The following is an 11,491-nucleotide window of genomic DNA, read 5'->3' on the forward strand; positions in this document are numbered from 1 at the left end:
AGAGCCGAGCAAACGTTAGCTGCTCGTAAATCTCATCCCCCTTCCTGCCACAGACACCGACCCGTCAGCTCTCAGCGGCCACACCCCCCCCAGCTCACATCCCCAACCCCCTCACACCCCCCCCAGCTCACACCCCCAACCCCGTCACACCCCCGTCGGCTCACCCCCGTCACACCCCCGTCGGCTCACCCCCAACCCCCTCATACCCCCCCAACCCCCTCATACCCCCCCACCTCACACCCAAACCCCTCAACCCCCCCTCCCCTCAGCTCACCCCCCCAACCCCCTCACACCCCCCTCAGCTCACCCACAACCCTCTCAACCCCCAACCCTCTCCGCAACCCCCCAACCCTCTCACCCCCCCAACCCCCTCCTCACCCCCAACCCCCTCCTCACCCCCCCAACCCCTCCTCACCCCCCCAACCCCCTCCTCACCCCCCCAACCCCCTCCTCACCCCCCCAACCCCTTCCTCACCCCCCCCAACCCCCTCCTCACCCCCCAACCGCCTCCTCACTCCCCCAACCCTCTCATACTCGCTCCAACCCTCACACCCCCCCAACCCTCTTACCACCCCCCCAACCCTCTCACACCCCCCCCAACCCTCACCTCCCAACCCTCTCACCCCCAACCTTCTCCTCACCTCAACCCTCTTACCACCCCCAACCCTCTCCTCACCCCCAACCCTCTCCTCACCCCCCCAACCCTCACACCCCCAACCCTCTCCTCACCCCCCAACCCCCTCCTCACCCCCAACCCTCTTACCACCCCAACCCTCTCACCCCCCCCAACCCCCTCACACACCCCAACCCTCTCCTCACCCCCCCCAACCCTCTCCTCACTCCCCCAACCCTCGCACATCCCCCCCAACCCTCTCACACCTCCCCCCTCTTTCTCAGTTCCCCCCAAAGTCCCCCCTTCCCAAGAGTTGCCAACTGTCCCGTATTAGCCGGGACATCCCGTATTTTGGGCTAAATTGGTTTGTCCCGTATTAGACCCGGGGTGCGCTGCAGGCCCGGACGCTGCAGGCCCGGACACTGTCTGGGAGTGTGTTCGATGAGAGGGGCCGAGTGTGTTTGCCTAATGGAGGTTGCGTAGCAACCCCGGGAGCCGCCATTGGTGGAGCGGGAGCACGTGGCCGCTGGCTGGGTGAGGTCACGTGGGGCGGTGATGTCACCTTGTCCCTTATTTGGGAGTGAGATAGTTGGCAACCCTACCTCTCCCCCTCCCCCTCCCCCCCTCCTGCCCACTCACTCGTGCTTCCAGCGCCACACGTGTTGCAGGAACTGGTCACGGGTCAGATCACGCCGACTGATCCCACTCTCCCTCTGCAGTTGCTGCTCCACCACCATCTTGAGGGGGGGGGGGGGAGAGGAGGGGGGAGGGAAGGGGGAGGAGGGATAGAGGGAGAGGGGTTGGGGAGGTAGAAGTGTACATGTGACAATAAGGTACCATTGAAGACCGTGAGGGAACTGGTCACCAGGATGCTGTGATTCTCATCGGGATGATCGGCGGGTCAAGTGGCTCGGCGGTAGAGTCGCTGCCTCACGGCGCCAGGGGCCCGGGTTCGATCCCAACGAGGGGCGCTGTCTGTACAGAGTTTGCACGTTCACCCCGTGACCTGAATGGGTTTTCTCCGGAATCTCCGGCTTCCCCCCACCCTCCAAGGACGTGCGGGTTTGTAGGTTAACTGGCTGGGCGTAAATGGAAAATCGTCCCCGGTGTGTGTAGGGTATTGTCAGTGTGCGGGGATCGCTGGTCGGCGCGGACCCGGTGGGCCGAAGGGCCTGTTTCCGCGCTGCTTCTCTGAAAGACGAATGCTAAATCTCGACTGAGGACAGCCCAGAGTTAGCCGGGGCAGAAACAATCCTGCCGGGGAAATAATTTAAACAAAACTTGGCCGGATAAAGTTGCAGGAAAGAACTGCCGATGCTGGTTTAAGTCGAGGATTGACACAACACGCTGGAGTAACTCAGCGGGACAGGCGGCATCTCTGGAGAGACGGAATGGGTGACGTTTCGGGTCGAGACCCTTCTTCAGACTAAGGTGTCGACCCGAAACGTCACCCATTCCACTTCTCCACAGATGCTGCCTGTCCCGCTGAGTTACTCCAGCATTTTGAGTCTATCTAGAGCAACGTTGGTTAGCTTGCGCTGTTAATGGAGGGCGATCCCCCTCTCTAAACACGTGGAAACATTAAAAATAGGTGAAGGAGGAGGCCATTCGGCCCTTCGAGCCAGCACCGCCATTCAATATGATCATGGCTGATCATTCTCAATCAGTACCCCGTTCCTGCTTTCTCCCCATATCCCTTGATTCCGTTAGCTCCAAGAGCTAAATCGAACTCTCTCTTGAAAACATCCAGTGAATTGGCCTCCACTGCCTTCTGTGGCAGAGAATTCCACAGATTCACAACTCTCTGGGTGAAAATGTTTTTCCTCACCTCAGTCTGGAGGTGAGGAATGGCCTACCACTTATTCTTCAACTGTGACCCCTGGTTCTGGACTCTCCCAACATGGGCAACATTTTTCCTGCATCGAGCCTGTACAATCCCTTAAGAATGTTATATGTTTCTATAAGATCCCCTCTCATCCTTCTAAATTCCAGTGACTACAAGCCCAGTCGACCCATTCTTTCATCATACGTCAGTCCCTCCACCCCGGGATTAAACTGGTGAACCTGCGCTGCACGCCCTCAACAGCAAGAATGTCCTTCCTCAAATTAGGAGACCAAAACTGCACACAGTACTCCAGGTGCGGTCTCGCCAGGGCCCTGTACAACTGCAGAAGGGCCTCCTTGCTCCTAAACTCAAATCCTCTCGCAATGAAGGCCAACAATGCCGTCAGTTTTCTTCACCGCCTGCTGTACCTGCACGCTTACTTTCAGTAAGTGCACACACGGTCAGAGAGAGGTTGCAAGGGTCGATCTAAGGGGCCAGGCTACCAGAATACCCACCCGCTATGGGGGAGGGGAGGGGTGCAGGGGAGGAGGGGGGGAACAGACGGAGAGCAAACCCACCTGGGTGGCGATGCCAGCGTGGTCACAGCCTGGCACCCACAGCACCCTCCGACCCCGCATCCTGTTCCTGAAAGGGGAAAGGTCACGACCTGTCAACTCTCACCCTGCCACACCTGTCCCCACCGGTACTGTACCCCAGTGTTACACACACACACACACCCGTCCCCACTGTTACTGTACCCCAGTGTTACACACACACACACACACACCCGTCCCCACCGGTACCATCCCCCAATGTTACACACACACACACACGTCCCCACCAGTACTGTACCCCAGTATTACACACACACACACACACCCTGCAACTCTTCACCCATCCTCTCTCCTCACACTCCAGCATCTCCGTGGGGTCAGGGCTCGTCACCCGCTGACCAGTCACCTTCTGCCGGTACTGTACCCCAGTGTTATACACACCCACACAGACCCGTCCCCACCGGTACCGTACCCCAGTGTTACACACACACACACACACACGTCCCCACCGGTACTGTACCCCAGTGTTACACACACACAGACCCGTACCCCAGTGTTATACACACACACACACACACACACACAGACCCGTACCCCAGTGTTATACACACACACACACCCGTCCCCACCGGTACTGTACCCCAGTGTTACACACACACAGACCCGTACCCCAGTGTTGTACACACACACACAGACCCGTACCCCAGTGTTACACACTCACCATCGGACCATGGCGTCCTGTATTGCCACAGTCAGCGCGTGACCCAGGTGCAGGGTGCCAGTGACGTTGGGTGGGGGCATACACATGGCAAAGGTGGCATCCTCTCGATGGGGCAGCCGTGCCTGTGGCAGGTTAATTTTAGTTCAGTTCAGTTTATTGTCAACATGCACCAAGCCACAGTGATAATCTTTCTTGTTGCGTGCTCACCAGTCACCAGAAAGACTGCACACGATTACAATCGGGCCGTCCACAGTGTACAGACACAGGATAAAGGGAATAACGCTTCGTGCAAGGTAAAGTCCGACTAAAGGTAGGCCGAGGGTCTCCAATCAGGTGGATGGGAGGTCAGGACCGCTCCCTACTTGGCGGTCGGATGGCTCAGTTGCCTGATAACAGCCGGGAAGAAAGTGTGTGTCGGAAGGAACTGCAGATGCTGGTTTACACTGAAGGTCGAGACAAAACGCTGGAGTGACTCAGCGGGACAGTCAGGCAGCATCTCCGGAGAGAAGGAACGGGTGACGTTTCGGGTCGAGACCCTTCTTCAGACAGTCAGGGGAGAGGGAGACATGGAGAACAGGAAGTGTAAGGTGTGAAAACGAGACATCAAAAGAGATCAAGGAAAATGTAGAATAGATCGTTGTTAGCTGGGAGAAGGCTTGGCAGCAAAGCAAACGGAGGGAAAATGCAAACGAGGACAGTCAGGCCGGTCGGAGAACTGGGAAAGGGGCAGGGGATGGAGAGAGCGAGGGAAAGCAAGGATTACTGTCCCTGAATCTGGAGGTGTGCGTTTTCACACTTCTGCACCTGAGGCTCAGGTTCGATCCCGACTAAGGGCGCCGTCTGTACGGAGTTTGTACGTTCTCCCCGTGACCTGCGTGGGTTTTCTCCGAGATCTTCGGATTCCTCCCACACTCCAAAGACGTACAGGTATGTAGGTTAATTGACTGGGCAAAATGTAAAAATTGTCCATAGTGTGTGTAGGATAGTGTTAATGTGCGGGGATCGCTGGGCGGCGCTGACTCGGTGGGCCGAAGGGCCTGTTTCCGCGCTGCATCTCTAAATCTAAATCTAAACCTCTTGCCCGATGGGAGAGGGGAGAAGATGGAGTAGCCAGGGTGAGACTGGTCCTTGATTATGCTGCTGGCCTTGCCGAGGCAGCGTGAGGTGGAGATGGACTCGATGGAAAGGAGGTTGGTTTGTGTGATGGACTGGGCTGGGGGAGAGGTGGATGGGGCGGGGGTAGAAGAGGTGAACGGGGGGGGGTTCCCCAGGACAGTGTTGCAAAAAGTATAATTCGTTCCATCATCCCCCCCACCCTCCTGCTCTCCACCCCCCCCACCATTCCTGCAGCCACCCCATGATCTTCTCATCACCCTCTCTCCATCATCCCCCCTCCACCCCTCCTCCCCTCCACCCCTCCACTCACACCGTACGCAGGTGTGAAGCCCTGCCTCTCCCACCCCTCTCCCCCAACCTCTCATTGCCCCCCTTCACTGCCTCCCCGCCCACCCCCCCCATCCATCCATGTGATACTCAGGTGTGACGAAGCCCTATCTATCCCCCACTGCCCACTCCCACCCACCCCCCCCCCACTCACGTGGTACTCTGGTGTGAAGAGGCCCTCTCTCTCCCCACCCCCCTCCTCTCCCACCCCCTCCCCTCCTCTCCCACCCCCTCTTCGCTCCCCCCTCCTCTCCCAACCCCCTTTCCCCTCCCCCTCCTCTCCCACCCGCTCGCCCCCTTCTCTCCCCCCTCCGCTCCCCCCCACTCACGTGGTACTCTGGTGTGAAGAAGCCCTCTCTCTCCCCCATCCTCTCCCCCCCTCCTCCCTCCCCCACCCTCTCCCCCCCCTCACTCACGTGGTACTCTGGTGTGAAGAAGCCCTCTCTCTCCCCCACCCCCTCTCCTCTCCCCCTCCCTCCCCCCCCCCCCCCCCACACTCACGTGGTACTCTGGTGCGAAGAAGCCCTCTCTCTCCCCCACCCCCTCTCCTCTCCCCCTCCCTCCCCCCCCCCCCCCCCCCACACTCACGTGGTACTCTGGGGTGAAGAAGCCCTCTCTCTCCCACCATGGATACCAGGCAGCCTCCACGTATCGAGGGCTGTACGATTTCGGCAGCGGGACCGTCGTATCTGTGTTTGGGGGGAGACAGGGATCAGGAATGCCGGCCTTCCTCCCCAGGCCCTTCGGCCCGCTATTCCCAGCCTACCCAACAGCCAGGAGAGTTGATCAAGACTGAGCGAAGATGATCTCTGCTTGCCAGCACCAGGGCTGGGAGTCTCCCCCACTGTCTCAGTCAGGCAGGGGGGGCAGGCCCTTTGGCCCTCCACGCTCATGCTAGCCACCAAAGGGGAGGTGCAACGAGACGGGAGGGGGGGGGGGGGGGACATCAGTCACTGAAAGTAAGCATGCAGGTACAGCTGGCAGTGAGGAAAGCTAATGGCATGTTGGCCTTCATAGCGAGAGGACTTGAGTTTAGGAGCAATGAGGTCCTACTGCAGTTGTACAGGGCCCTGGTGAGACCGCACCTGGAGTACTGTGTGCAGTTTTGGTCTCCTAATTTGAGGAAGGACATTCTTGCTATTGAGGGAGTGCAGCGTAGGCTCACCAGGTTAATTCCCAGGGAGTTGTGAATCTGTGGAATTCTCTGTCACAGATGGCAGTGGAGGCCAAATCACTGGATGTTTTCAAGAGAGAGATAGATTTAGCTCTTCGCGCTAAAGGAATCAAAGGATATTGGGGAGAAAGCAGGAACGGGGTACTGATTTATGATGATCAGCCATGATCGTATTGAAGGGCGGTGCTGGCTCGAAGGGCCGAATGGCCTACTCCTGCACCTATTTTCTATGTTTCTACAGGGCACAGAAGCAGACCCTTCAGCCCAACGAGACCCTACTAACAAATCCAGTTAAACTATCATAGAGGCATGCAGCATGGAAACAGGCCCTTCGGCCCACTGGATTTATACTAGCCACCCGGTTACAACAATCTTGGTGCTGTAAACTTATACAGCATGTTTACAGGCCCTTCAGCCCACTGAAGTCTATTTCAAAACTTTTTTAACAGTATGACTATGTGATTGGGAGTCCTGTATAATAACCATCGCAGCAGACTGCAGTCCCCCCTCTTGCCCCCTCCCTCCCCCCCCCCTCCCCTCCCTCCCTCCCCCCCCCCCCCCCCGCACCTTTCTTCTCTCCCGGTGGAGTCGGCACGTCGTACGTGAACACTGGCGGCTCCGTCCACTTCGGTGGCTCAAGGCCCTGCAACAGCGAGAAGCTCTGTCACCTCCAACCGATCGACCATCCCTCCCTCCCTCTCTCCCCCTCCCTCCATCCCCTCCCCGACCCACGCCCTCTCCATTTCTCTCTGCTCTCTCCCTCCCACTCCCCTCCATTTCTCTCTCCCTCCCCATTCCCTTTCTACCTCTCCCCACCCTCCTCTCTCCCCACCCACACCTCTCCCTCCCATCCCCCTCTCCCCCATACTTCCCTCCCCATTCCCTTTCTACCTCTCCCCTCCCTCCTCTCTCCCTACCCCGCCTCTCCTCCCCCCCACTACTTTCCCTACCCTTCCTCCCAATCCAATTCCCTTCCCCCCACTGCGTCTCCCTACCCACACCTCTCTCTCTCATCCCCTCTCCTCCCTCTCCTCCCCCCCCACGCCTCTCTCTCTCTCTCTCATCCCCTCTCCTCCCCCCCCACTCCTCTCTCCCATCCCATCTCCTGCCTCTCTCTCCCATCCAATCTCCTGCCTCTCTCCCATCCCATCCCATCCCTTCTCCTCCCCCTCCCTCCCACTCACTACTTTCCCTACCCTTCCTCCCATTCCAATTCCCCCTCCCCCCGACTCCGACTCCCTACCCACACCTCTCTCTCCCATCCTCCCTCACTCCATTTATTTTTCTCCCTCACCTCCTCCGTTTCTTCCTCTCTCCACCTCCTTCCCTCTCCATTTATTTCTCCCTCCCCTCTCTCTTCCTACCCCCATCCTCGCCCTCCATTCCGTGTCCTCCACCCCTACCCATTTCTCACTCCCTCTCCATTTCTCTCTCCTCCCCTTTTTCCTCCTCCACTCTCTCCCCACTACTCCCCCCTCAATTTCACTCCCTCCCCTCCATATCTCTCTTTTGCTCGCCCCTCCCTCCTCCTCCACTCCCTCCCTCCTCCTTCTCTTCCTCCCTCCTCCTCCACTCCCTCCCTCCTCCTTCTCTTTCTCCCTCCTCCTTCTCTTCCTCCCTCCTCCTTCTCTCCCTCCCTCCTCCTTCTCTCCCTCCCTCCTCCTTCTCTTCCTCCCTCTTTCTCTTCCTCCCTCCTCTTTCTCTCCCTCCCTCCTCCTTCTCTTCCTCCCTCCTCCTTCGCTTCCTCCCTCCTGGAGCAGTGGAGTACTGTGTGCAGTTTTGGTCTCCAAATTTGAGGAAGGATATTCTTGCTATTGAGGGCGTGCAGCGTAGGTTCACCAGGTTAATTCCCGGAATGGCGGGACTGTCGTATGTTGAAAGGCTGGAGCAATTAGGCTTGTATACACTGGAATTTAGAAGGATGAGGGGGGATCTTATTGAAACATATAAGATAATTAGGGGATTGGACACATTAGAGGCAGGAAACATGTTCCCAATGTTGGGGGAGTCCAGAACAAGGGGCCACAGTTTAAGAATAAGGGGTCGGCCATTTATAACGGAGATGAGGAAGAACTTTTTCAGTCAGAGAGTTGTGAAGGTGTGGAATTCTCTGCCTCAGAAGGCAGTGGAGGCCAGTTCGTTGGATGCTTTCAAGGGAGAGCTGGATAGAGCTCTTAAGGATAGCGGAGTGAGGGGGTATGGGGAGAAGGCAGGAACGGGGTACTGATTGAGAGTGATCAGCCATGATCGCATTGAATGGCGGTGCGTACAGGCTCGAAGGGCTGAATGGCCTCCTCCTGCACCTATTGTCTATTGTCCTCCTCCACTCCCTCCCTCCCCCTCTCCTCCCCTTCTTCCTCTCCCCCTCTCTCTCTCCTCCTCTCCCTCACCCCTCCATTTCTCTCTCCTCCTCCACTCCGGGCCTCCATGGCCGCCTCTCTCCGCAGTCGCCGCCGCTCCTTGTGGAGCCGCTGCCGGGCGGGGTCGGGGCCGGGGTCGGGGCCGCCGCTGCAGGCCCGGCGGAGAGGGAGGGGGATGAGGGGGAGAGGGTGGAGGAGGGGGATGAGGAGCCGCGGCAACAGCCGGTCTCGAGCCGCTGTCAGCGCCGCCATCTTGATGACGTCTCGCCCCGACCGCAGGGCAGTCGCTGTCGCCGGGTGCAGTGATCCAGGCCGGGTTTTGTTGTCGCCGGGTGCAGTGATCCAGGCCGGGTTTTGTTGTTACCGGGTGGGTGATCCAGGCCGGGTTTTGTTGTCGCCGGGTGGGTGATCCAGGCCGGGTTGTGTTGTTACCGGGTGGGTGATCCAGGCCGGGTTTTGTTGTCGCCGGGTGGGTGATCCAGGCCGGGTGGGTGATCCAGGCCGGGTGGGTGATCCAGGCCAGGTGGGTGATCCAGGCCGGGTGGGTGATCCAGGCCGGGTGGGTGATCCAGGCCAGGTGGGTGATCCAGGCCGGGTTTTGTTGTCGCCGGGTGGGTGATCCAGGCCGGGTGGGTGATCCAGGCCGGGTGCAGTGATCCAGGCCGGGTGGGTGATCCAGGCCGGGTTTTGTTGTCGCCGGGTGGGTGATCCAGGCCGGGTTTTGTTGTCGCCGGGTGGGTGATCCAGGCCGGGTGGGTGATCCAGGCCGGGTGCAGTGATCCAGGCCGGGTGGGTGATCCAGGCCGGGTTTTGTTGTCGCCGGGTGGGTGATCCAGGCCGGGTGGGTGATCCAGGCCGGGTGGGTGATCCAGGCCGGGTGGGTGATCCAGGCCGGGTGCAGTGATCCAGGCCGGGTGGGTGATCCAGGCCGGGTTTTGTTGTCGCCGGGTGGGTGATCCAGGCCGGGTGCAGTGATCCAGGCCGGGTGGGTGATCCAGGCCGGGTTTTGTTGTCGCCGGGTGGGTGATCCAGGCCGGGTGCAGTGATCCAGGCCGGGTGGGTGATCCAGGCCGGGTGGGTGATCCAGGCCGGGTTTTGTTGTCGCCGGGTGGGTGATCCAGGCCGGGTTTTGTTGTCGCCGGGTGGGTGATCCAGGCCGGGTGCAGTGATCCAGGCCGGGTGGGTGATCCAGGCCGGGTTTTGTTGTCGCCGGGTGGGTGATCCAGGCCGGGATTTGTTGTCGCCGGGTGGGTGATCCAGGCCGGGGGCGATGATCCAGTCCCGGTTTTGCCGGGTTTTGTTGTCGCCGACCCGATCCCGGATCATGGCCGGGTTTCCCCACTGTTTATTCATTTGTTTGTTTGTTTGTTTATCTATCTATCTATCTATCTATCTATCTATCTATCTATCTATCTATCTATCTATCTATCTATCTATCTATCTATCTATCTATGTATCTATCTGTCTATCTATCTATCTATCTAGTGTAAGAAAATAACTGCAGATGCTGGTACAAATCGATTTATTCACAAAATGCTGGAGTAACTCAGTAGGTCAGGCAGCATAAACCATGCTGCCTGACCTGTCGATCGATCTATCTATCTATCTATCTATCTATCTATCTATCTATCTATCTATCTATCTATCTATCTATCTATCTATCTATCTATCCAATTTATCTATCTATCTATCCAATTTATCTATCTATCTATCCAATTTATCTATCTGTCTGTCTGCGAACTGTACACTACAAGGGCCAGGAAGCGAGCGGGCAAGATCATCTCTGACCCCTCTCACCCTGGCCACAAACTCTTTGAAACACTTCCCTCTGGAAGGCAACTCCGGACTGTGAAAGCAGCCACAGCCAGACATAAACACAGCTTTTCTTTCCACGAGTGATAGTTCTACTCAATAACCAAAGTCTGTAGTCTCTTTTTTTGCTCTGGTTTATTTTCACCCACACGTTTTGACCGTAATGTTGTATCCTTATTGTTTTGATGTGGTTATGCTTTATTCTTAATTGTTAACTGTATGTTTGTGTTATCATTTGCGAGCGGAACACCAAGGCACATTCCTTGTATATGCACATACTTGGCCAACAAACGTATCTATCTACCTATCTACCTATCTATCTATCTATCTATCTATCTATCTATCTATCTATCTATCTATCTATCTATCTATCTATCTATCTATCTATCTATCTATCTATCTATCTATTACAATACAACAGATTGGCCATACAGTTGTGAAAGTTAAATGGTACGAATTCATTATATCAAAAATAAAACAATATAATCAGACATGATATTATCTGACCAAAAAAAGGGTGTAGGCAGAAGCCAAAGCTTATTGTGCCTACCCTTAATACTTAACAAAATATAATTGAAAAAAAAAAAACATCATAAGTCAGAAGTAAATAAACAAAACATAGAAAGAAACACAGTTATAGTCAAAACCATCATTTCTGTCATGTCAGTCTTTTCTCAGTGCTGATCACATATTTTGTATCTTTCAAATATAATATTTTTGAACATTTTCTTGAATTTACACATATTACTACACTCCTTTAATTGATTGTTGCAACTATTATTAATTCATTGTTGCAACTATTCCATAAATTGACCCCTTTAACAGTCACAATGCTATCGGTAGCATGCAACGGTTTGGATTTCAGTTGGAACCAAAGATACTAGAAGAGCAAGATAGACCACTCGACCCCAAAAACCGTAGTATGTCACGGCACCATTTTAGTAGGCAGAAACTTGCAGAAACATTTTAAAAGAAAAAAACCCAAAATC

The 11,491-nt window shown here is 56.1% G+C and overlaps 1 protein-coding gene across 1 annotated transcript; it reads right to left on the bottom strand.

The window, feature by feature from the left end:
- Nucleotides 1–14: 14 nt before the first annotated feature.
- Nucleotides 15–8,942, bottom strand: LOC144591231 (valine--tRNA ligase, mitochondrial-like; the record flags this gene model as incomplete). Its single annotated transcript, XM_078395509.1, has 7 exons — nt 8,721–8,942; nt 6,898–6,973; nt 5,745–5,845; nt 3,714–3,835; nt 3,017–3,083; nt 1,253–1,350; nt 15–44 (listed from the first exon to the last, which is right to left on the bottom strand). Coding segments are annotated over exons 1-7 (716 nt in total), but the record flags the coding sequence as incomplete, so codon positions are not given.
- Nucleotides 8,943–11,491: the final 2,549 nt, after the last annotated feature.

Source organism: Rhinoraja longicauda, unplaced genomic scaffold, assembly GCF_053455715.1.
Source record: "Rhinoraja longicauda isolate Sanriku21f unplaced genomic scaffold, sRhiLon1.1 Scf000740, whole genome shotgun sequence".
Lineage (NCBI taxonomy): Eukaryota > Metazoa > Chordata > Chondrichthyes > Rajiformes > Arhynchobatidae > Rhinoraja > Rhinoraja longicauda.